At 32.4% G+C, this 27,714-nt stretch overlaps 1 protein-coding gene across 2 annotated transcripts; it reads right to left on the bottom strand.

The window, feature by feature from the left end:
• Window positions 1-1,406: 1,406 nt before the first annotated feature.
• Window positions 1,407-27,379, bottom strand: LOC129952219 (uncharacterized). Of its 2 annotated transcripts, none has more exons than XM_056064704.1 (2): window positions 27,128-27,328; window positions 1,407-2,060 (listed from the first exon to the last, which is right to left on the bottom strand). In XM_056064704.1, exons 1-2 carry the CDS (start codon window positions 27,143-27,145, stop codon window positions 1,647-1,649), a joined length of 432 nt encoding a protein of 143 aa, XP_055920679.1. In that variant the 5' UTR covers window positions 27,146-27,328; the 3' UTR covers window positions 1,407-1,646. The 2 variants fall into 2 exon arrangements, with proteins under 2 accessions (XP_055920679.1, XP_055920680.1); XM_056064705.1 differs by lacking the exon at window positions 1,407-2,060 and adding an exon at window positions 5,089-5,553 and having other exon boundaries at window positions 27,128-27,379.
• Between the last annotated feature and the right edge of the window lie 335 nt (window positions 27,380-27,714).

The raw sequence follows: 27,714 nt of genomic DNA, 5'->3' as shown, positions 1-27,714 counted from the left end.
ATTATATAACGGCGATGACGAACCGAATTCCGCTGTAAGGGAGATAGAATCAACCTCGTTCTGGAAAGAATTGTGCAAAACGCAACCGTCAACACTAGAGGCACAATCTTCCAAAGGTCCATCCAATTACTTGGATACGCAGATGATATTGACATAATTGGTGGAGCGTTTTTGAGCATTGCGACGGAAGCGAAGAAGATGGGTTTAGTGGTCAATGAGGGAGACCAAATATATGCTGTCATCAAAAAGGACATTGAACAACGATGTCTTGGACAAAACGTCACCATGGACAGCTATAACTTTGAGGTAGTTAAGGACTTTGTCTACCTAGGCACCGCTATTAACACAGACAACGACACCAGCGCTGAAATCAAACGAAGAATAACTCTTGCAAATCGCTGCTTCTTTGGACTTAGAAGGCAATTGAGGAGTAAAGCCCTCTCTCGAGCATGTTAAATCACCATCTATAAGACACTCATCATCCCGGTTCTCATTTATAGCGCTGAGGCCTGGACGCTGTCAAAGAAAGATGGGAGCGTCTTAGGATGCTTCGAGAGAAAAATTCTTCGGGTGATTTTTTGGTCCCGTACGCATAGATGGAGAATGGAGGAGAAGATATAACGACCAACTGTACGGGCTTAACAGCGATAGTGACCTAGTTAGCAGAATTAAAGTCCAACGGCTTAGACGGCTAGGTCATGTAGAGCGGATGGACATCAACACTCCAGCCTGGAAGGTCTTCGAATCCAATCCTGAGAGACGGCGCAGTAGAGGAAGAGGCGCACCCAGGTAAGAGAGGACCTCAACCAACTTAGCGCACGAAACTGGAGACAGCTAGCTAGGGACCGAGCTGTCTGGAGACGCATGTTGGTTGATTTGATTTATCTTTAAATAAAAAGGGCGAAAGTATCAAGTATATTAAAGTCAATTTTTACTGTCCATTATTCGTATTTATAAAACGTGAACGAATTCTGTGAAGTTAGTACTTAGCTGATTTAAAATAACACAAATTAAAATGACTTCCAATTCATCAAAAATTCAAGGACCCACAATCAGGCAAGGCGAGATGACTGATGATGTGAAATTCCAGCTTGAAGGTAACCCAAATTCAACTTTTGTCTTACAGAGTTTTTGTATTAATAAAATGTATATTCTTTTGAAAGATACTCCAAGGCGCATACACACTTTGTTTTAAAAATTATTTAATATTTTTAAAAACTGCATTTGTGCATATTGTATTAATATAAAGAAACCTTAAAAATAAACCTTTAGAATGATATAAAGAGGAATCTACCTTTCGAGACTTTTTTTAGATACACAAACAAAGGAAAAAAGAAATAATGCATTCTCCGTTTTTTAATAAAAGCAACCTGTGATGTTTGTTTTATTCTTTAATTTTTATTTTATTCTAATTATATAATAATTTAATTAATTTCTTATTTAATTTAAGTCATGAATATATAATTTTTAAAAAAACAATAACAATAAAATAATTATATTAAAAAGTAAAAATACAAAATTTTAACAATAATATGTTCCTGTTTTTTTTTGTTTTGTTAATAGCCATTAAAATTCTACTTTAATTTAAAGATCATCCAAAATAAAGGAAGACCATAAAGTTATTCCTTATTATAAGCCAAGAAAATTTAATGACGCCTCACTTTGTTAAGAGACTGAATCTTTTGTTTTCTGATCTCCTGCTGCCTGTAGACAAACAATGGACGAAAAACTACTGCACGCTTCTGTCTAGATTGTCCCGATCCACTTCGAAAACTACGGACGGGTGCTTGAACAGGCTCACGCCTATATCTTGGTGGATTGACAAAGAGTGATTTCTTACCCTCATCATGACGATAGAGTGTACTCAAGAAATCAAAGTACGGCCGGCTCTGTAGACTCTCGGGCTTTTGCAGAGGAGAAGCTGTGAATGCGAAGACCTCTGGTGTTTCAATATCCAAAATTTCATGATGTTCGGGAAGAGCTTCTAATTGCTGACGGGGTTGTTGATAGTTTCTGTTGTATTGGCAGGCTACGAGTGGCACAAAGCAAAGTACGATTATCTGCCAATTAAATTAAACAAATAAAAGAAACAAAATTAATACAAAAAAAAAAAGAGATTGACAAAAAATAAAATAAAAGTTCGGAATTTTTAGGAAATACAATTTGAAGGTCTTAAAACAAAAATATTTTGAACGTTGAAAATAAAAAAAAAATACGAACAAAATACCAAAACTCAACGATCTGATAGATTAATGTTAACATTTCGGAAGTTTATTAAACGAAAAAACTTGATTTCTGTTTTAATATCTAATAATTGATTTTATGTGTTTTGTTTGATCAAATTTAAAGTGTGAAGAAAATAATACCAAAGATCAGTGACGGCAACGACAACGACACGGCTCGACGCAACGACCGCTCTAAGCGACTTAACGACGCGACGACTCGGGCTGGTCTTGGTCGGCTTTTAAGCTGAGACTTGTTATGATTGTCTGAAGGCTTATAATTAACTAATTTATTCCTTTGAATTTTATTTGTTTAAAATAAATTAAATCATAAGACGAGTTTAAATCTTTGTTTGTCAAATAATTTCTCAGAAGTGGTAACAAGACCTATTTAACTGTAACAGTTCTCACATTGCTGGTAATACAAGTTACCAAGTTGTTATTGTTGCTTCAAAGCTTTCTTTTAATAGCTTGAATTTATAGCCATAAACTAGATTTGGAATAGTGTTCAAGCCAGTTTTTGAAATTTTTTACATAATTTCTGCAAACTTTTAAATTTGTCAAAAAAATATTAATATTTTTTTTTCTTAGGTGAAGGTCGAGTTCAAAATCCTAATTTTATAGAACTTGCTTTCCATAGATCTAGAAACTAGTTTCTTGTATTCAATATCTAGTAATTTATTGAAATATAAGCTAGGTTTGATTTAAATGCATAGATTCTTTTGTTGTTTTGTTCAAAAACGAACTCCACCGCATTACGTAAGTTGAAAACCTCAAAAGGCAATCCTGAGCAGAGAATTGCGGTGGATGGCGCTGACAGGTTAAGTTTGTATAATGAATATTTATAAATATTTAACATGACTTGCTAATTTTGGTTTTTGGAAATTACAATAAGTTATAAGATTTTGTTGAATTAATTGCATTAAATGCGTCATTAATTAATTATTTTTTATTAAGTAGACATAAATAAATGGGAATTTTATGCGATCGCAAACGCACCCCCACGTGTTTTGTTTTTCATAAACTAACAAAAAAAATCAACTTCAAAAACGAGTCAGCTGTTAAGTGGTTTTAGATTAGATGCAATTCATGTTTTTTGAATGTTATGGCTTACGGTCATTTAGCTTAGACAACCAAAATTGCATATTTTATTTTATAAGCTCTTATTTATGTTGTTTTTGGAGGTGCATAATATTCATATTTATTTATTTGAAATATTTAAAGTTTATAAATGTTTTAAAAATGCAAAACTATATGAACTTTAGCAAAGAACTTGTATTTTGTTGGATGCATTTCTTGTTTTCAAGGATATTGAAATCATAGATAAATAACTTGAATTTTGACGAATAAACAATATTTTTCAAACTTTTATAATGACACAATCACTGCTTTTTCTAAAGGGTACCATTTTGAATAGGCTACTTTTTAGGCAGCTGTCATTTTTGAAGCTGTCATCTTTTGACATTTGGAAAGTAAAATTTAACTAAATATTCTCCAAAACAGCTTAGAAAGAGTCAAAATTCACTACAAACGAGTTCGCAGTTTTGCCAGAATCAATTTCTGACGAGTAATTTTTCTCGACAATTGGTCAACGAAAACTTGTGATCTTACAACTTTAGGCAGGTTTTCCTATGAGACTATGTAAACATGTGCATGTTTATGCTTAATAAACGATTTAAGACCTTGAAGATAAAATTCGTGAAGTTTTCGAGGACGTTCAGACTCAAATGTGCGTATTTTTCATTTAAAATTCAATAATTTAAGAAAATGATATGGAGCTAACATGTTGGCCATTGGACCGATTTTGCTTTTCGTCAATAATTAGATTTTCTTTTAAGTGAAACAGATATTCATAAATTTATTTAAAAAATACAGATTCTTTTATTAATAACTAAATGTAACCTCTTATTGGAAAACAATATTTTACAGTCTGATGTACATATATGTAAGTGGATTTGTTGAAGTGATAAAACTGTAATGTTGAAATATTTTAAAGCACGTTAAGCTTTTTTAAATGTGAAAATTTAACAATCTTTTTCATAAATTAGCTCTTACTTGAGCTGTTAAATAACTTCACAAATTAAAGAAAATTTAAACTTAAGCGACAAAATGCGGATTAAAGAAAATGCGTGTTGAGTGTGCGGAACTATCGTGTGGAATGGTTTTATTTCATTTCATTTTCTTTTCCTTTTTCTTCTTAATTTTAAATAAAATATGGCCGAATGGGCGGGAAGTTTGAAATTTATACCAATACAGTTCACAATTCATACAATTCAGTTCACAATAGTGCAATTTTTTTTGAACTGATATAAATGTATTTTAATTTAAAATTAAATTCACCATTTAAAATTTTAAAATTCATTTTATAAAGTTTCCTACAAACAAAAGAAAATGTTTTGAGTTCTAATGCCCTTAAACATTACAACCAAAAAAAGTACCTTAAACGGTTTTGATTTGATTGACAATTTGACAAGAATTTGACATTTTTGGTCTCTTACTGTTTGCGGGCCTTTAAGCCAATTTCCATTGTCTAAGTTTCAGGAAAAAAGTTACTTAAGGCGAGAAAATCAAGAATTTTTACAGCCGAAAGTTTGGGTAACTCCAACAATTCTTAAACCGGGAGGAAAAACTTGCAGTGAGAGCTTGATTGAAATGAGCAAGAGATGTTTACTTTGACACGGGTTCACAATAAAATTAAAAGTAAATAAATATTATTAATTTAGGACAAATAGCAACTTATACCTTTGAAAACTTAAAACACAACGATCAGTTTTGTCTTAGAATTCAAAAAAATTTGTCGAAGTTTGTATGGTTTCTTAAAGCATTTATTCTGAAATTTATTTGCAAAATGAAACAGATTTTAAAATGTTTTCAATAATATTTTATTAACTTAAGATTACATCGAACTTATTTTAAAGAGTTTCTTATTTAAAATTAAAATTGTATTCCTGTCAATGTCAGACAAAAAAAATTAAGCTTTGTTTTTACTTTTATTGAGTAGTCTTATAGATTCCGAAATTGTTGGGAACTTCGAGCAGGTTGAGGTCTTTCAGGTAAATCAATAATATTACGTCGATATTTTTGGCGGATTGGCGAATAGTGATTTTTTGCCCTCATCATGAGCGTAAAGTTCGCTCAAGAAATCAAAATATGGCTTGCTCTGAAGACTCTCTGGTTGTTGCAGTGGAGAGGCTGAAAATGAAAAAGTCTCTGGTGCTTCAATGTCTAAGATTTCATGTTGTTCAGGAGAATCTTCTAGTTGCTGTTGTGTTTGTTGATTATTCTCTGTTAATTGGCAGACTACGAGTGGCACAAATAAAAGTACGATTATCTGCAAATTAAATTTTAAAACAAATCAAAACCAAAATTTACGTGTGAACGATAGTCCACGACTTCAGAGGTCAAACTTGGCACTTTTTATTCTGACGGGATAAGTTTTTGGTTGGTTTTGGGAATTGAATCTTGGGATTTGAATTTTGGAATCAGCAATCAGGAAAGTATATGTAAGTAATTTTGCTTTGAAATTGTGTTCAAGAAGCCGAAATGCTTGAGATCCGATTACAGAATCCGATGAACAAATTGCAGATGACTTTTTCACATTTGTACGGCCTTAGTAAAAATAGAAAATTGATATTTGGTCCCCTCTGCATCGAATTCATCGGATTCTATAATCGGTCTGTATGTTTATTTTTTTGCAAAATTTAAAAAAAGCACAAAAATAAAATCTAATTTGTTCCTTGGAAGCTAAGCAATAATTAAGCAAAAGAAATTGCGATATGTATTTAGCAGGAAATAAGCAAAATATTCAAGACAAAAAAATAAACTGAAACTGGAAAATGTTAAAGCTGAAACGAATTCAAAAAGCTCATAAAACTTAGCTTAGTAGAGCGAAGGCAGTATCTAAAAGCGTTGCCTCTCAGGTGAAATTGGCCTCATTATTGAAGATGATGAAGTGTCCAACCGCAAAGATACGACATTGTTGTTGATCGACCGGTTTGACTGAACTATAAAACCTTACGGCCTAAATCCGTATGTAAAATACGGTGTAGTTGTTTGTAGAATACTCGTAACTTATTTCAAAAATCGTGGATGAATTGACCAACCTGAGTTTTCGTCAACACAACGGACTACAATAGCAATGTTCTCAGTTGTTCTTAAGAGGTGAACACGACTTCGATAGTTAATATTACTAACCTGTCCCAACAGCTCAAAATTGTCCACTAATTTTACTATTGCCGGCTGAGAAAGTACTTTACGCGATCCAAAATTTTGAAGCTTTTTTTCAACGTTACTTGATATATTTTATGTGAGCAGTTTAAAAAAAAGTATACTCCTTTAATATTTTAGGATTTCGATAAAAACGTTACTTTGATAGTTCAGTCCAACACAGGGGTTTTAGCAGAATTGACAATAGTTATTTGGTATTAACTGATACACAATTAATTATCTACCGTCGCGTCGTTGGATAAACTTTTTAATGAATACGCGTTTTCATAAGAACGTTCCATTGGATAAAACCGTGGTTTTCAAACACTATTCGGTCTATAATCCTGGTTCCAGACAATGCGTACAGACGTTGGAAACGGTTTCTGTACCTATAGCTCATTCCGAAAGCAGGTTGTGCATGCAATACGATCGACTTAACGTGAAATATACTTGTCCCGCCTAAATGCTTCGTTTACTAGACGAAAATTATATTCCAATCTTCGACAAATTTCAAAACCTTTTAACTTTAATAACTTTAATTTTTATAAATGATCTGAATAATCAGTCAATAGCACAGAAGTAGTTGCTACTACCTTATCAATTAGTTCTAATGCTTTTCGGCTCAGTGAGATGTGTCTACAATTTCTTAAGCTACTCACCCACAGGCCCCGACGTAATAGATTCGTACTACGAATCCCGAAAAATGGTTCATAGCTCCGTTTTCGTATCGAAAAATTCTGCTACTAAATTCGGAGTTCTGTAAAGTGGTAGATTTTACTACGAACAGATTTTTTTGTAGGAGCAATTCAAAACTGGACACAACATTTTTGTCTACCAAAGTGTATGGATACAAATTGACAAAAATGTAAGTTCAAATACAAAATTATTGTGAAAAATATATATATTTTGTTTTTAAAGGTCCAAAAAAGTATTTACAAACTAAACACAGTACCAAAGGCTATTGGATTTGCTCCAAGAAAACCCTGAAATTGCTCAAGGGTATACAAAAGCAACAAAAGTGGAAGTCGCCGCCTTTTGGGAGATAAAGTAAAAGAAGAACTAAACAGCGTTGGTTGACCTGTAAAGGATACCAGCAGCTGGAGGAAGGTACAATTAATTTACATAATGCTGCCAGAAGGTCCGTCTAAAATCTCTCTTTGTTTTAGGTATGGCTAGACTGAAAGGCGTATATTAAAAGAAAACTAGTAGAAAATAAAAAAGAAATCAAGGCTACAGGTGGTGGAATGAACAGAACGCATTCTTTTTCATACCTTGAAGAAAGTGTTATCAAGTAAACTGGTCTTAAAACATCAACAAGTGGAATTAAAAGGTCTCCTTAGTTTTGAAAGATCAAAATCAACAACTTAACGAAGTTGTTGTTGAAGATAATCAAAATCCAGATGTGTCGATGTCCTTAGACGTTGCTGATTCGGGAAGTGTTCGTCAATGCCGCCGTCGTCCAACCACTTTTCAACAAAGCCACTCAAACGATACCGCCTGCCTTTTGAGGGAATCAGAAATTGTTTGGGAAAACCAAAATAAAAGTGCGGATTATATGTCAAGCAGCTTGCGTCGTATAAATAGAGAAGTGGAAAAAATCTTTGAATTAAATAAAAAAGGTCTTAAAGAGTCCCAGAGACATAACAAGATAAAAGAAGAACCCTTGCAGCGTAAAATTAAGCTAAAACTTAAAGTTATCGAAATCGAGGAGTCAAAATATTATTAAGTTTTCATTTAGTTTATGAACTCTGAATGTGTTATTTGAAACATAACTTTTTTAAGTGTTTATTTTGTAAGTATTTATTTTTAAAAAATTGTTTCCATTTTAAAAAATACAGAAACAGCAAAGATTCAAGAATAAATTTCTAATTTGATTTTCACATTTTGACGTTTACCAGCTGATTCCTAAAGTACGAATAAATGGTTTCTGTGTGGCAATGCTTTTTCATATTTCGTTCGGGCCTATGATAAGAAGTTGTTCGTATTCGTAGCGAAACGAAAAATTCAGAACTTTGCTACGAGGGAACTTGTGATAAGGGTGACTATTTAACTTCGTCTTACTTTTCATAACATACATCTTCAACACTATTTTTACCTCAGGTAAATATCGAGATCAAGATTTTACCAATTTCTTAAAATTTTCAATGTGATGAATTAAGGCCAATTGCAATAATACTCTTTTTGCTTTTTGTCGAAACTTTTCGAGAGACTTCTGAAAAATCAAATGGCAATATATCTCGGTTCTAAAAACTTACTGACACCATAACATTGTCGTTTTCGGAACGGTCGTAGTTGTATCACATCTTTACATAAAGAAACGTAAGATTTGCAACAAGATTTAGATAAAGATGATATAAACTTTTTGGTCCTCCTAGATTTTTCGAAGGTTTACTATAGGTTGACCAATAAGTTTTATGCGACAAATTCTTTCGACATTTTAATTTCACGTTATGTGCTGAAAGATTCTTGCGTTCCTTTCAAACAAATTCTAATTAAGAAAGGTTTGTCCAAACTTCTCCGAATCTCTCGCGGTGTTCCACAAGGTTCAATTCTGGGTCCTTTGTTATTTTTTCTTTATGTAAATGAATTACCATCAATTGCCCAAATGCATTTGAGTTGCTTGTTAGGGCTTATAGAAAACGGTGAAAGCTGTCTTAATGCAGACCTTAACAAAATCGCATTTTGTTCACAGAAGAAAGATGTAAACCTTGTGATTTCAAAGAAAGTTGTGGACTTTTCTTGCTTGACTCCGGTGTTCTTACGAAACTCCCAAAAGAATATGTAAGGAATCTAGGTCCGGTGTTCAACCCAACGTTAATCTGGAACAATCACATTCTTTCGAACCATTTGGGCAACATAATCCTCTACTCATTTATGGATGCGAAATTTATAGATATTGCGATTCTACCAGCAAAAGAAAGTTAAACCTCGCTGGTATGCTATATTAACGGCCCAAAAAGATATGACAATGTATGTAGATTTTCCAAAAACTTATTAAACTTGACATTTGTTTTAAATACCACGCATCAAATCTACTCTTAATGATACTCCAATATCCTGAACCCCAATGTCTTAGTGACTCTAAAACTATGTCATCCTCGAAAAGAACTCGAATGCTTATTCACTCACGCTATGTCTGTCTCTAGTCCGAACGTCAATTTTTTGTGTACTGTATTCACTTCGATTATGGAATTTTTTACCAAAAAACATAAGAAAAATAGACGAAGCTTTGACCCTACAGACCAAAATAAAACTTCACTTATTACAATGGAAACTGTTTAACTGTAGCTTTTATGAAAAATTTAAGAGAGAAAGTCTCTTCGGCTTCACCTGATGTTTACGAGCTTAGCCATACGAATTCAATGCATTCTATCACAACTTAGATTCGATCTCACGTTTAGTTTGACAATCGTAAGCTTCCAAACGGAATCTTTAGTTCAATTATCTGAACATTTGTTTTGTCTGACAGCTCAACAGCTGTAAAAAAATGTCGACAAACAAAATATATTTGCTCTTTGAAGGGATGAAATAATAGAAATGTCATTCAAAGCAACCTCAAAGCAGGCCCACCGTAACGCAGACGAAGCCGAAGCTGAAGCGTGTTTGTGATTCAGCCATTAAGCATCTTGCACATGAGCTACGAATTGCGGACTTTTCTTTCACATAAGCCTTATTTCAATTTACAGACAGCGACGAATTGTCAATTTATAATTACCCTTTTCAACAAACAAAACAAGAGTGGCATAATTTTGATGTTAAATTGAACGCGAACACGAACAATTTATTCGTTGTAGTGTGGATGGTATGTGGAACTCGAATAGAGTTTGACAGTTCGTAGCAACCACACTGCAATTCGTTACTACGAAATTGCAAATTTTATTATCCTAACATAAGTGTCAATTGGTTTCTTATAATTTAAATGTGTTTTTGTTAGAAATTGACTTTTTTAAATGTGTAAAATCACGTTTTTTCGTCCATTCGTTGTTCATTATCATGTGCAAGGTAAAGGTTGACCATTTTGGTTATGACAGCTTCGTAAGTGACACTTGGAAATGCTGTCTATTCAAAAACTGATTACTAGATGGCTCAACTTGTGTATGACAATAGTTTATAAAGAGAGTGCAATGAATCCATTCAAATCCAATCGCAAGGTAAATCTTTTTCATAAGCAAAGTTATCTCAAGACCAATCTCAATAAAATGTTTTAAATTTTTAAACAAGAATATTTGCTATTTCTAAATTTATTTTTTTATTATTCATAATTTATTTTATTTGCGTTTGAAATTGATGAAACTCGAAAAAAAATACAAATAAATTGTTGCCATAATTGATATGTTCTCAACATCAATTAGGAACAACTGTCAAAAGCTTGCAAATTATATAAATAAATATTGATGTTTTTGAACTTTATGTGAATAAGATACAAAAACAGAAATACATTTCCGTTTAGAACGGATTCCAATAATGCAAATTTGTTTTCAAACAAACAATCTTATTTTATAATTTTAAATGAGTAATAATAATAATAATAAATTATTGAGATTGAAAACTAGTTTAGGATGTCAAATGAGACTAAAACCAAATTTTCCTATACACAATACACCTCCAGAAGTGTTAATTTCTTTTTATTTGCAAAAATGTATAGAATTTCTTTAATTTTATTAGCATTATCGTAAAACCGTAAAATAAGAAGAAAACAAACCGTACCTGTTCGATTTTGACACTTTCATTAATGGTGAACTTATGTGTTCCTTTCCGTCGGATTTGACGCTTGCATTAAATATGACGTTTCCACAAGAATGGAATGATATTATTCCTTGTCAACGAACATAAACTTTCCATACAAATTAATATTTTATAAGATGTGATTCATATCTGACAAGTTTATCACGTATTTTTGAAACTTAAGATCTTGAGAAAAAATATGTACATATTTTATAGAAAAGCGGCAACAATTAAGTTAACCGTCATCATGTAATATTTATGTACCTTAAACAAAGCATTAAAAAACAAAACATAATAATTATGGGTTCGAGTCGAGAGCTTAGATCTTATTCTTAGATAAAATAAATTAAGTATAGAAAAGTCTTTAACTAAGTTGAGTATTTTATGAAATATCAATTTGTTAACTATGACTTATGAATATATTTCAATATTGTTTATGGTGTTACTTTTTATTATAACATAAATTGTAGATTGTATTTGATTAGGTAATTAAAAAATATCTTATGGTTGCGGTTATAAATAAAGATGATATTGATATGACTTTCGTGTTCAAAGTGAAGGGTCATTCATTTTTCAATTTCGAAATTGAAGCTCAAAAAGACACACTCAGCGAAATGTGTTTTAGTAATTTTTGCTTTTTTCTCAAATTTTTCAGTCTGAGCCATAACTTAAAAATGTTGGTTTTAATGCGTCTAAGGTTCGGTTCGATTGTTAGCTTAAAAAATGTTTAAAAATGTCAAATCTTGTGATCTTCATTGAAAATAGACGTAAATGGTAAACATTTACGAGTAACTACCATTTTAACACTTCAATTAACATCTGAGTTTCACAGCTGTTAAATGCCAGCGCTACCAAATTCAAACTTTGAAATTAAAGTTAAAAATGGTACAAAATATGTTATGACCATGTTTGAGTAACGGAAATGCAACAATGAAGTTTCATCATTTTTAAAACTCTTCTTTGGATAATTTCCTAGAAGCTTACGTAACTAGAACCATTCAGAAAGAGCTGTCGCAAACTCTTTAACAGATCTAAGTACACTAGATCTTCTTCTGACTCGGATTTATACAAACAAGCTCTAAAGCAATATAAAAAAGAATTAAGAAAGAGTAAGAGGTCTTCTTGGAGACATTTTTGTGGTAAAATAGAAAATACTTCAGAAGCCTCAAGACTCAGGAAAATTCTCTCAAAAAGACCAGCAATACCCAGTGCTTTAAAGACAGAAGCAGGCACGTGGACTATCACAGATGAAGAATCTCATAATCTGTTATTAGACACCCACTTTCGAGGTAGCTCTAACATAATCAATGACTTAACATCAGAGTCTCTAGCTTATACAAACGATTTACTTGATCTAATAACGCAGTAAAAACTGCAATGGGCCATAGACAGCTTTGATCCATATAAATCTCCAGGACCAGACGGAATCATTCCAGCCGAACTATAAAAATGCTCAGACATGATCATTCCACCATTGGAAATCATTCTGACAAGCTGTGTAAGGTTGAGATATATTCCCAAGGCCTGGAGAATGGCAAATGTAGTTAATCCTAAAGATCTACGACCAATCAGCCTATCAGCCTTGCTTCTTAAAACCTTGAAAAGATTGATTGAAATTTACATCAGACATAATTTTAAACAATGTCTCATTTCCACAGCTCAAAATGCTTACTCTAAGTTAAAATCAGTAGAATCAGCACTTCACTCGCTGGTACGTACTATTGGACATTCCCTCGAATACAAAGAATATAACTTGGTAGCGTTCCTAGATATTGAGGGAGCTTTACCAGGCGATCACAACAGCAATGAATAAGCTGAAATTAGAGAAGTCACTCATAGATATTATAAGTCTCATGCTCAAAAGCAGGACAATAATTTCTAACGTGAGAAGTTTTACTACCACCAGATCGGTGAATCGAGGCATTCCCCAAGGTGGAGTCCTTTCGCCTTTTTTATGGAACATGGTAGTAAACGACCTACTTACAGCATTGGAAGCAGAGGGTTTCAAGGTGATTGTCTATGCTGACGACGTTGCGATATCCGTATCTGGGAAGCACCCCCAAGTTCTCTCGGAACTCCTACAAAATGCCCTAAACAGGCTAACTAAATGGGCTAAGCAATGTGGATTGGACGTCAACCCATACAAAACAGAATTAATACTCTTTTTGAGAAGATGTAAAATTCCTCACATTAGCCCACCCAAGATTAGAGGAATACCATTGAGCTTTTCCGATCATGATAAATATTTGGGACTCATTTTAGACACAAAACTAAATTGGAAGGCAAATATCTTGTAAGGATATACGAATCTTCTTAGACAGCCAAGCCGCTCTTAAATTTCTCGAGTCTGTCTCCCAAACTCTCAAACAGTCCACGATTGTCGATCATCTCTGAATGAGATGACGGAACAGTTTAACATTCACCTCATTTGGATGCCGGGTCACAGAGACATTTCGGGAAATTGTAAAGCCGATGAGCTCGCCAAAAACGGAACACTTCTGCCTCATGTTAGACAAAAACATAACATAGGAACACCACTTGCTACATGCAAATATCTTCTCTAGCAATATGATCTAGAAACAACAAATGCTAGATGGTCACAAAGTACCAAAAATATGGCCAAGTATTGACTTAAAACGGTCAAAAGGCTTGATATCACTGAGCAGACAAAGTATAAGCTCTACAATTGGAGTAATAACGGGACACTGCCTCATAGGAAGACATGCTTTGAGGCTAGGGGTCTACACAAATGACTTCTGTAGAAGCTGCATGGACGAGGAGGATGCGGAAACGGTCCAACACCTTCTATGTACATGTCCAGCACTCTTCATTAGAAGGAATTACTTTCGCGGTAATCCATTCTTCGATAACACCAGTGAACTGGCAACGATTGACACAAAATGTCTCTCTAACGTTATTAAAAGTACAAAATGGTTTACTCTCCCATGAGTAACCTCATTAGTGATATCACAATGGACCCTTGGAGTCTACGTGCGTCAATGATATCTGGACAGCCACAACAACCTAACCTAACCTACGTAAGTTTCACCCCAAAAATGGCAATTATAGGTACTCAAGTTTTGGACAGGTTTTGTGGATTGTAGCCAGACTAGAAGTAGAGAACATTTTCTTAAATCACCCCAAGAAACCCAAAAATCTTACTTAACTTTTGACTACATGGCTTATGTGATCTTTTCAAAAGAGGTGCAGAGAATTTCGAGAGTTTTAGCTTTCTTGATGAAGGTACAACTCATGAATAGTAACAAAGTCGTAAATTATACTTTAACGACATTAGGCAGCATTGAATATTGAATTCTAACCAACAAACGATTAAAATTCAACAATATTCTTTACGTCACAATTTATTAAGCTTAGCATATATTGCAGGTTGAAGATCGAAGTGCACAATTGTGAATCTAGAACCAAATACAAAAATCCAAGGGTACTGTCGTCAGCAAAGAAAATAAATAAATAAATAAGGAATTCCAGATAAGAGATCGTTAATAATACTGAGAAAGAGTTTGGGAGACAGAACAGAACCCTGGGGCACGCCAACATTTACATATTTTGTGGTTTTTCTCGGGTTTGAACGTGTATTAAAGAGTCCGAAAATTGTACTCCCTGAAAATTTAACTCACTGAAAAACGATGTTAAGATCAGTTCCGCTGCTAGGAATGATGAAATATGACATCAACAGTGGACCTGTTACTGAGAAAATCAAAAACTGCCGGTAATTAAGATGTCTTACGTCTTCGAGTTCTTTTTGAAGCTGATAAGTAATTAGCTTTTGGAGAAATGACATAAGTTCAAGTCAATAATTTAAGGGAGAAGAATATCGTCCTTTTTTGAGATTGGTTGGTTCCATCTGAGATGATATTAAGAAAACTTCTTGACACTGCGTGCCTCTTGTCATTAAGGAATTTCATAGCTTGCCAAAAGCCCTGAGGCAATGAACTCATCCAAACAAACAAAAATATAAAAATTGGAATATTCATTAAAAACAGATTTTCAAAAAAAAAAAAAAACAATCAACAACTCTATCTAAACATTTTAAACCCAAAAACCTTCATATACCTAATTATGACGGTTGTGGGAAAAAGTAGATACTTAAGCTTCAAGTTCAAGTTCATCGTTAACAGAAAAATAATGCAAGAAGAGAAGTAGTTACGTTACGTACCTTTAGCTTTTACACTTAAGTATTTAAAGGTGAGCTAAGAGTAGTTTGAGTATGAAGTTCACCTCATTAGCACTCAGGAGTTAAGTGTGTCGTTCATTATATACTTTTAAATTGAGGTAGGTATAATAATGATAATGATAATGATGAGGAAAAAGAATGATAAGTGTAATTTTTAAATTGTTTCGGAATTACCTCCAAATGAAGCTTAACAATTAGCTTCTTTGTAAATAAAGTGATTTTTAATTTTTTGTTATCATTAAAATTCGATTAAGTTTACCAAAATCTTTTCAATTGTTAAATGACATTCACTGCTTAAGTCATGGCGTCATTGCTGCTGGTGTTGTGTTATTATGTAAATTCGAGTAAAAAGTTTGACATTTTTAAGCCGTTTTTTTTTCTCTTTTAATTTTCAAGATCAATTTATTTTCTCAAAAAGTCAACAATGAAAGAAAAATGTGAAAAAAGAAGTCACGTTTTTTTTTAATAAAATTAAAAATGCAACACAAATACTAATTTATTGCATTACACATCATAAAAGGAGTATCATGAATGATTTATAGATAAAGATTAACTTTTTGTAGCAACCAACTTACTGCCTTGGAAAATTACTTTAATGATGGGTGATGGCTGGTAGGTGACATAAAGAATAAGCTTAACCTATATTATACAAATATTATAATTTGAAGAGAATTAAGTCTTGATACGAGAAGGTCATTTGGATTTAAGTTTGGTTTTTGTGTTGTTTTTGCAGCTGACTGAATTATGCAAGGAATGTCAACATAAGAATACAAGAATGAAATGTTTTGTAAAAGAAAAATTAATAATAATTCTTGACTAAATATTCAAAATTGAACGTGAACTTGAATAATTTTTCATTACTGCAGAAAAATTCGACCTTTGCATAAGAATTATACAAAAAACGACAAAAAATAAAGTATAGATTTATGAACCGTTTTCAATTAGTTTTTTAAATCAAATATCAATCAAAAGTTGTTGAGTTTTTAAAAATCATTAAACATTTCTTTTAATAGCGTTTGTAAACTTAATCAAAACTAAATCTTTGTGACTATTTTAAAAGCCCCCTCTAGGTTATTTCTATATTTCGCAGCTAGCATTTTAAATTTTGGTTGTTAGTAAAATCGTATTACTACGTTTATTCCAAACAGTTCTGTAATCAATATCAGCAATGTGAATAGTTATTTAGATATAGTTTACTTGGACATTTAATATAAGACATAATACTGAAAATTTCGGATGATCCGGATCCGGTTTATGTATAGTAAAATTCAAGTGAATACAAGATTTCCAGGCACCCCCTGAGTCTTAATATGCGTTCAGGTTCTTAATGCTACCAGTGTTTTGTGTAGGCTCTAAGCAATATTATTCTCTAATCCAAATAATCCGGATTAATTGAACTCAAAGAGATTCGTTTGTTCGGATTTTAACATGGTGGGATATCAGAATCATACCATAGCGGAACAATATTTCAAACAGATCTGTAATCATAGTCGATTATCTAAATAATCTGAACAGTAGTATAGTTTACTGATATAGTTTACTGAAATAGTAAAAATACTAAATCTGTCGGATGATCTGGTTTGTTTTTATTGTAATACAATAGGATAGGGCTAGTTTCACACTACACGGTTTTGACCGTACGACAAAAAACCGGATGGCGTAAACCGGATAAATGGCTAATTACGCATTATACGGTTTTAACCGTTCGGTAAAACACGATATATGCAGGGTGCCTGTTATACTGTATACTTTTTCACAGGTTTAGTTTTAAAAGAACACTCAAGTCGCGCGTTGTTATAATGAACGACAAACAAATTATGGCACTATGGTTATGTAACCGAACTCGGTCTCAAAAATAGAATCGTATGATGTGAAAACATGCATTTCGTCTCGTAAGTCAATAAGCTTATCGCGCCATCTGGCTGCCGTTTACTGTAGTGTCAGTAGACGGTTGCTACACGGCACCGTCCGGCATTTTGCCGTGACCGTATAATATGAAAGCGCTCGTGTGAAACGAGCCTAAAAGAATCTGAGTACATATACTCAGATATTCAAATCTTTCCGCGCTTCCTGTAGGCCCTAAACAATACTATTCTCCAATCTTAACAATCCGGATAGTTCGGACTATTTTCAAATGGTGGCATTTCTAGTGGTTTCTTTCTGATAGACAAAAAAAAACAGAATCATAAAAAAGTGGAACGATATCAGTCCCTTAACGCTTGAATAACGTTGAGCAATATTGAAAAATAATTTTTCAAAAGTGAGTGCTGTGTAGACCCAACAGTGCGTTTTTTGATGAGAAGTTTTAACAAACTGAAACACCCACCACGCCTGCTGCATGAATTAGACTGGTATGCATATCGCCCAACTGTCCATGAGTCAATATTGTTTTAGTCGTGTGGACCTCAACTCAAGGTTGAGAAAAATTTAGCACATAGACTTTAGATTATTAGCTTATTAAACGTCCATTTGGCTCATCAATTGAAGGGACACGACCATCGTCATGGCTGCACACTTTGAGCTTAAGTTGGTATTACATTTTGGACGGTAAGGATCAATTCAACGATATTAAGCAAAATGTCCGCATCTGGGACTCAGAAAACACAGAGAATGACAGTTTGTTGCAAATTATGGAATGCTGGCATTATTGAATTACTTTTTTTTGAAAATTACTCCGGAAACAAAATTTCGTCAACCGTGGGGCTATTGAGCCATCCAAACCGATTTTCGTAAAAATCAAAATTAGGAAACGAATTTGAAAGGGCTCTTTTACTCACCAAATTCTTAAATCGAGTTTTGATGAAAAGGGATCTTTTCCTTTTTTAAAGGAAAATTTCATGTTAAGGATTTAATATAAAACCTAAATAATTAAAATATTTGAAATTAAAATTTGTTTGAATTGACTTAAGATACTAGCCACAAAAAAAATTGACCGTGAAAGATAAAATTTTCCAAAAATAAAGTTGGAAACGTAAGGAAAGGAAAAACATTTTTAGTTTTAGTTTACATACAATTATTGAAAATGAATGCATCTTGTAATCGAATTTGGTTTTTAATGGCATAATTTGGAACCCGACTTCAAAATAAATCTTTCACGTCAGGTCTTCAAGATATAACCTTTTATAATTTAAAAAAAAAAGAGACTGGGATGCGACCCACACTGATATCTTCCCATCACGTCTATCGATTTGTCTTGCTTAACAGTTTGTCCATATGTAGTCGTATCAATTTTTACCAAATTTGCGTACTATTTTTTTTAAGTTAAAAAATAACGGACTGTTGGATTTTTATATAAAAATTACTGAATATCGAAAACAATATTTTCTGTGAAATAAAATAAGTTTGAAGAAAATATTTTTAATTTTTGAAAAGCTATTTGAGTCGAAAGTAAATTTTTACCAAGTTTTAGTATTGTTTTTTTTTTTTTAGAGTTTTATTTTTTGTAAAAAAACTATCAATTCAATTAAAAAAAAAAAAACAATATGTCTTATAAGATAAAATTAGTTTGAAGCCAATATTTCAAATTTTTGAAAAGATATTTGAGTCGAATGCTCTTTTCACCAACTTTTGTTAAATTTTGTTTATGTTTTTAATTGTATGTACAAAAACTGTCAATTCGATTTTTTTCAAAATTCTACTGAATGTTAAAAACAATATTTTTTGAAAAATAAAAGTAGTTTTAAGCTAATATCTCAATACTTGAAAAGATATTTGAGTCGACAGTAAATTTTTATTAATTTTTATACAATTTTTTTATGTTTTCATTTTTTGTAAAAAAACTGTCAATTCGATTTTTCTCAAAATTTTTTAAAATGTTGGAAACAATATTTCTCATAAGAAAAAATAAGCTTGAAGCCTAAATTTCAAGGTTTTGAAAAGATATTTGAATCGATATTCAATTTTTACTAACTTTGAGTAATGTTTGGTTTAAGATTTTTATTTTTTGTAAAAAAAACTGTCCATTAGATTTTTCTTAAAATTTTATCAGATGTAAAAAACATTATTCTCCGTTGCACAAAATTGTTTTAGAGATGAAATCATATTTCAGTCGTAAAATTTTGGAGGTGACAAATTTTTTTTTTTTCAGTTTTATTGATTTATAAAAACAACCGTTATACTGATTTTTTCAAAAAATATACCTGTTTGGTATCACGTTACAATATATTATATAAAATTTAATTCAAGTCTCTAGCGTTTTTGGTTCGCAAGATATTTAAGCCTAGTACATACTTATGAACCATCTCGTGAACCCATACAAATTTCGGTTTTTGGTTCACCCGTGAACTTGCTCGTGAAGCTGAGTGGAGAACAAAGTGGAGAGTTTTCGTTCACGGGCAATTCACGTACAAAATGTACGGGAACTGTTGGTGAAGCTTTGACATTTGGTTTGTGAATTGCCCGTGAACGAAAACTCTCCACTTTGTTCTCCACTCAGCTTCACGAGCAAGTTCACGGGTGAACCAAAAACTGAAATGTGTATGGGTTCACGAGATGGTTCACAAGTATGTACTAGGCTTAAGGGTTAACCATATTTTTCACCTAAATTGCTATGGTAAATAAAATGCACGACTGGGTCGCACGAACTTGCTCCTGTATGCTAAGAGTATGTTTAAAAAAGTACTTATATAAGATTTAAAAATATACCTGTAAAATAAGTTTGTCTTCAAAGATATAAATGCCATTATGTACAATTGTACATAATGAAAACCATAGCACTCTCATGAGCAGAAACTTTTAAGGCGACCAGAGTCGTTGGCGTGGCGTTAGTATCGAAAGTGGAGAAATTCAGCGGGAGCGAGAGAAAAATATTATTTCCATTCCTCTAATGCCTCACCCCGCCTCAAGGCGGTCTTAATTAAACAAGTGCCAAAGGTAGCGGTTTCTTGTTTTTTCAATAATCTGTTAGGCTTTACCTCTAGATTACATATTGTTTTGTGCATTGCTTTTTATTGCAAGTTCTTTGCGCTTGTTGTTCGCGATTTACATTCAATTGAAATTAAAAAAGTGGTATTTTTTGTAAAATAAATATTTTTTTAAAAACCTCGTTTTTCAAATTAAAAAAAAAAATCTAATATTGGTAAATTTCTATTGGAAAAATTACGAGTAAGTAAATAAATTATTTTTTGTTGATTTGTGAAAAAAAGTGATGTGCTGTTTCGTTCTTTGTGTCGTTCATGAGTGTTTTTTTGGAGCCCGCCTAGAGGCGGCCTCAGGTAGTTAAGTGTAATTTTTTTCTTCTCCCCAGTACATACTGATTCCAAGTTTCTCATGTAGATATGTCGAGAAAATCTTTGAGGAATCTTTTTAAGACGAAGGATGATAAAGCTGACCTTGTTGAATATTTTTCGAGTAGTGAAGATATGGATGGTGAAGATTTTGATGAAGATGATAATTTTGATGATCCAGATTTTATGTGTTCGGAAGACGAGTTTTTGATTGACGATTGCTTACAAAACAATCTAAATTCAACTGAATTATTGATGGATCCTGAAGTTGCAAGTCTGAATTTTAGCTCTTTTGCATCGTTGCCTTCCACGTCTGCTGCTGCACTTGCTACATTGCAATCAAATTCCAGTAGTGTTGTATCTGATGGTGTTACTCCACGTTCCAGGAAACGAAAACGCAATTCAAATTGCTTCGAATTGGAACAGGAAGAAGATGGTCCAGATCCAGATATTTCTACAACTGGTCAATTTATTGGGCCCTTTAATTGCATGCGAAATGATGCTCAGGAGTTCCGGTCTTTTATGTGGAAGAAGAAAAACTTGCAAGTGCATGTAAATGAAATCATTTTTCGGGGTGAAAAAGAGTTGCCAAATGACGTCAAAGCTCTGAAAACACCATTTGATTTTTTTCAATACTTCTTGACTGATGATTTCTATCAACACCTCGTTGACCAAATGAATTTATATGCTTGTCAACAGAAAATCGAAGCTCGGTTTGTTACTAACAAACAAGAGATTCGTCAGTTCATCGGCATCATGATGTTTATGTCTGTGTACCGATATCCAAATGTTCGTTCTTATTGGGGAAGACATTCATTCGAACCAATCCGAAATGCAATGACTCGAATGAGGTTCGAACAAATACGTCAGTTTCTCCATTTCAACGACAATTCTACCATGGTGCATAAGGGCCAGCCTGGATACGACAAATTACACCGAATAAGACCATTGATAAATCATTTCAATGAACGTTTTGGGTCTATTCCTATGTTACATCGGCTTTGTGTTGATGAACAAATGTGTGCAACAAAAATGGGAGGTAACCCTACACGTCAATATATGCCAGCCAAACCACATAAATGGGGAACTAAGCTGTTCGTTTTATGTGATAGTATGGGATTTTCGTATGCTTGCGAGATTTACTCAGGTGCAGGAGATAATGTGGTGCCTGTAAATGCACCAGATCTTGGAGCATCTTCAAATGTCGTCGTGCGCTTGTCAAAACATATTCCAGATGACGTAAATCATATTGTATATTTTGACAATTTTTACACGTCAATAGGGCTTCTTACATACCTAAGAAGTCGAGGAATTTATAGTTTGGGAACAGTTCGATCAAATCGAGTTCCAAATATAAAATTATCCACCGAAGCGGACCTGGCGAAGCGCAAAGTTGAGCGAGGTTACTCGGAAGAATACGTTGCTAATGTAAACGGCATTGATATTAGCAGCGTTTTCTGGATGGACAATAAGAGCGTTCGACTTTTATCTACTTATTGCGGTGTTAAACCTTTTTTATCAAACATGTCAAACCCAGGACCTTCCACATCTTCACGATGGGATAGAAAAACGAAGCAGAAGATCGAAATTGACTGTCCATTTATTATAAAAGAGTATAATCGACATATGGGAGGTGTCGATCTAATGGATGGTCTTCTAGGTCGATATCACATTCGTATGAAAACAAGGAAATGGACAAATCGAATTTTTTTTCATCTATTGGATGTGGCGATGGTAAATGCTTATATCCTTTATCATAGGTCAAACAAGGAAGTCACCATTGAACTTCCAAATTTTCGATCAGAAGTAGCTGAGACTTTGTGCATAATTTCAACCGATTCCAAGAAACCTAGAGGCCGGCCAGTGTCATCACCAATACCACCACCTTCGAAATCAAAAAAGTCTTACTTTCCGACTTCAGAAGTTCGATATGATAATGTTGGCCACTGGTGCATATTTCAGGACCGCAATGGTAAGAAAACTTGCAAGCAACCGGGATGTAAATCGGAGACGCAAGCATATTGCACAAAATGTAAAATAAACCTCTGTAATTCTACCTCAAAGTCTTGCTTTATGACTTTTCATCAACGTTAGGTTTATTCTTGATTTTCTTTATTTTTCAGCATTTAAATAAAATATTTTGAATAACCCATTATGTTACACCTGTGTTATTTTTTTTTCATGATAAGACCTGAGCCCGCCTACAGGCGGTCTCCTTATTTTTACCTGTAAAAGGTGAATACTTTTATGTAATGAAAAACTGATTTCAGATTCGTGTTTATCACATGCATTTTAGTATATGCTGAATTTTTGAATCAAATACAAAAATAAGGCATTAGAGGGATAAGCAGCCAGCAGAATAAGGGAGATAATTAATTTTCGACCCAAAAAGTCTACACAATTTCCTTCATTCTACTTGAGTCTATCCTTGTATATATTTTCACATAAAGAGCTTCCATATGAAGGTTGATGAATTTGTTTTTGTTTTATTTATATCAATGCACTTTATATAAAAAACAAAATGGCTTAATATTGTATCTAATATGGGGATGAAACAAACTTTTGCATGCTTACGTCAGCTGTTTAGGATCTTTTACCGATATTTGTTTTTATTCACATTCATAAGTCTGCTTTTACTTGGGTAGGATCTTTGTATATGAAAAATGTTTATATTATGTATAAAGCTACGATGCGATTCATATAGATTCAACTTGTTTCTTCAAAGCTTTTTTCCTTTAGATAGAGCTTTATTGTAATTTCATATCAGAAGAACCAGGATGGAAAATAAATAAGATAAGAAAGGGCAGACCATGAATGTTTAATTTGTAAAGCGATCGCCTATTGGTTGTATAGTTAGGTAGCAGGTAGGTGTCTAATACGAATTAGGAATAGTTCATTGGCATGCTTAGCTTTATGCAGATAGATAAAAAAGGACATGTTTATGGTGATAATGATAATGAAGGAATGTTATTGGTAGCTAAAAAGTACATACTACATTCCTTCTTTACTACAAGCTTTCATCGCAAACATGGAGTTTTTACGTTCAGTTTATTTATTTTGTTAAAGTTTAAAAAAATAACAAGCATACGTACAGGTACAAGAAATTGCTATTCATGTGTTGTTTAAGGTCAGGCTTTTGAGCGTTTTGGATTTTAGTTATGAAGTGACACGTAAGCAGCAGTTGTAGAAGTTGTACGTAATACCTTTATAAGTAGGTACAATATGTATACGTTGAAAAAGTGATTCTAATAGAAATTACATATACTCTTTCTAGTCCGTTTCTTTAACTTGTACTAAGTATTTATTCTTTTATATAGGCGAAGGAAAGTAAATCATGTGTGAAACAACCTTATTCGTAAAGAATAATATTTTAAAATCACATATACAAAGTTACCAAGATATTACTTCTTGATAGACACTTTAAAATAGATTGTTGATTAAATAGGTATATCATATTCGTTAATCCGATACAGTTGCGCTACATGGGCGGCCATTGTTGGTATTTACAATAATTTTAGTTATAAAAATACATAAATATGTACCAAATGCACTAATTTAGATAAAAGCTAGGAATGTAATTACAATTTTGTCAAAATAATGCGCTATTTCGGGCTCATGCATAGTTAAAATATTTAAAAAAAAAACTATTTTAATATTCAAAATTACGCCCGAAAAATAAGTTTGTCTTCAAAAATTTAAATGCCATTTTATAAATAAAAAAACATTTTATTTTTCAAATTTTTTTTATGAAAATCGTTAGAGCGGTTTTTTTTTAAATTAATTTTTTATATATAAAATTTTTCAATTTTGTTCTAAAAATATTTTTGGTACGCAATTGTTTAGAGATTGTTAATATACGCTATACGATTGAATTTCGTAAAAAAACGTTGACCCGTTTTTGAGATATCAAATTTTGAAAAAATAAAATTCAATATTTTTTTAAAAATCCAAACAATAAAAAATTGCACTTTTGATAATCAAATATTGTTAAGGCAATATTGTTAAAGCAATATAAGAGCTTATTCAGAAAAAAAATTATTGAAATTGGATTATAAATTGCTGAGAAAATTAAAAAACAAAATAACGGTTCTATGAGCGGTACCTTTCGTGAGCAATACAAAAATTTGTTTTTCTTATTAAAAGAAGCCAAGTTTAAAAATGAAATTTTAGAGAAAATTTAAAGAAAATCTATCGGTTTGTTTTTGAGAAAATTCGAATTTTCGTTTTTTGACCAAAAAAATTGTATGGTGGCCACTGTTAGTTTTGATCTTAAAAAAAAATTGAAAAAAATGCATAACGCGAATCTGCTCAAAACCTTAACTTCCAAGTTTGAACTCAATCGACCCAATGGTTTAGGCTGTAGGAGCGTGGACAGACAGACAAAACCGACCGGACGGAATCGCGGGACCCACTTTTTTCGACTTGTCTACCATCGTAATATCATGTTTGATTAAAATCTCGAGTTCGAAATTTTGCACGAATGCAAAACTTGCCATATAGTTCCTATATGTCGCAAGTAAAAAACAATCCACGCAATTATCTTGAGAGGCCTTTCTGCATCTTTCTGCAATATTATCTGTATGCAAAAATTTATTTGAAGTCGATGGCTCTTGAGCTATGGACAACGAAAAAAACATTGAGAACGGACGGACGTGTGAACGTATGGACGTACGAACGTGCGTACACACGCACGTACAGACATCTTCCTAAAAATCTTGTATTTCGACTCTACGGTCCTTGAAACGTCAAGAAATGTCAAAATGTTCAATTCGACACATCGGACCCCTTACAATAACTTTCTATGAGAAGTTAAAAATGAGATAAAACAATTTTTGATCTTACTATGAATTCGTAGTTTTCAGGTTTTTGAAAAAATTTATATGAATCATACAATAACATAAAGGAATTAAGTTCAAGGTTTCTCAAAACTTCAGACCGAGTCATATGAAAACTCACATAAGTCATCTCATAACTAATAAGAAATACCGAAATCTAAAAATTAACTGAAAACTATAAAAACTAACTGAATTAATTCAAACTGTGTTTTCTAAGTAAAGACTTGTAGTTTTTAAAATCATCATGTAAATTATTCTTATGGCCTATTTTTTGGTTGAGCTTAGGCTCTAAAAATCTTTTATAGTCGTCTTTAGCATTCTTAAAACCGTATATTAAAAAATGTATTATGGAAAATTTAAAGTCAAGATTTGATTTCAGAGCATCTTAATCCTGCTGTTTAAGCAACTGACCTCGTTGAATAATTGTGATCACCTCTTCAAGAAGTTAAACGTTTGCGCAAAAATACGAACTGTGCTTGCAAAATTTTCACCATTTCATTGTGTAATTATTGCAAAATGGCTAATTTAATTTTAAAATAGTATAGTTTTCACTTGTCAAATATCAAAAGATGAAAGTTCCAAACGTAATAACGTAATAGCTGCTCAGATTCCGAATCATTTAAAATGAAACCTCTTTTAGGAAAATCTTTAAATTATAGTAAAATCTTTTTAAGTTACCGAAAAACATGTTTTATTTCAATTTTCTCAAATAATTTCTCAACAAATTATACTTGTTTTAGGTTAAATGGTCAAGGCATACAGACAATCAAATTTAAGACAAAAAAAGACAAAATTAATAATTTAAGATCCACACTTTTGCTTCTGTTTGCCATAACGCGTTTCATTAATATCACAAGTTTTATAAATTTCAGTTGAAACTCGTCTAGCCAGTAACTTAATATTTAAAACCTAAAAATGATGCTATTTTTTTTAGTGTAGAACTTTTTTTTCATTTTCATTTTTCGGATAAAAAGTCTGCAGCTTATCAAATGCTTTTCGTGAAATTTAATTGTGGAAAATTGAAGTTATAAATTGAAAATACCATCAATTTAAGTATGCCGAAAATTCGTCTATTGTATTGCCTTGTTTTGTGTTTGTTTTTAAAGATCATATTATAATGTAAATACCACATATAATAAATATTAAAAACTATACAACGATTAACAGTTTGTTGACACTACTCAGCAGTTTGTGTACCTTGAGGACACTTTCACTTTTTTTTGCATTTGAATCATTTAAATGCAAATCTCACATAATTTATTCAAATAACGATTTTACTTATGTATTTATATATGTATGCATATCTTAAAGCTAATCAGCAAGAGTGTTTTTTTTTTGTTTGTCTTAGATGTAATTAAAAGCAGTGCTTCTTCTTATATGGATATGGATAAAGTCAATCATTCATAAATTATATCACGCACAACCAAAGCTAGATATAAGCTTACAACTTAATTACAACTTTATAATGATTATAAGCTATTTGCAAAAGCCACTTTATATATTTTGTTTTTATTATTTTTCTTCACCACACACAATTTTTATGGTTAAGTTAACAACCCGTAAAATAATCATCCTTGATATGGATGGAATTGAAGCTTTTCAAGACGAGTTTTGAATATTTTAACATTTAAAATAAAATTTAACACTAAATAGAGGTATGCATAAGAAGGTAAGGTAAGGTAGGCCAGAATTCATCAACAACAACAAAATCACACTCACTTTGACTAACGATCCCATTTTATTGATGTATTAATTTTTTTAAATATATTTTCACAAGAACTTTTTATTTTTCTAAAAAATTTATAATTTATTCAATGTCCTTTGTTTTATATTAAAATATTTTATTTCATCAGATTTGTATCTCTTTAAGGCGGTGTAGGTAGTTATCTGGCAAGTATCTAATCAGTACTGTCAAGAATCACGTTGACAAATTCGAATTTATATGAAAAATTTGGACCGTGTTTCAAGATATGTCATACGTCATCTCAGCTGTGATGTTACTGCTGCTGATTATGATGATGATGATTCTGTTGAACAGCGATGTTATAAACTTACTTATTGTACCTTACCTACCTTACCTACATATTTAGATATGTATAACAAACGGGTTTACAAGATCTATAAGCTCAAGCCATTATATAGAAATGAGATGATGACGAAGATATAGGTACACGAACTAACCAACAACAACAACAAAAATTGAAGATATTGTTGATGTCAGATAAATAATGTTTTGATGATGAAGCTCACAGGTTATAAGATACTTTTCTATCTTTATGTCTATGATCTATGAATATGACTGATGG

Source organism: Eupeodes corollae, chromosome 3 (genome assembly GCF_945859685.1).
Source record: "Eupeodes corollae chromosome 3, idEupCoro1.1, whole genome shotgun sequence".
Classification (NCBI taxonomy): domain Eukaryota; kingdom Metazoa; phylum Arthropoda; class Insecta; order Diptera; family Syrphidae; genus Eupeodes; species Eupeodes corollae.
This window is presented reverse-complemented; position numbering and strand designations above follow the sequence as displayed.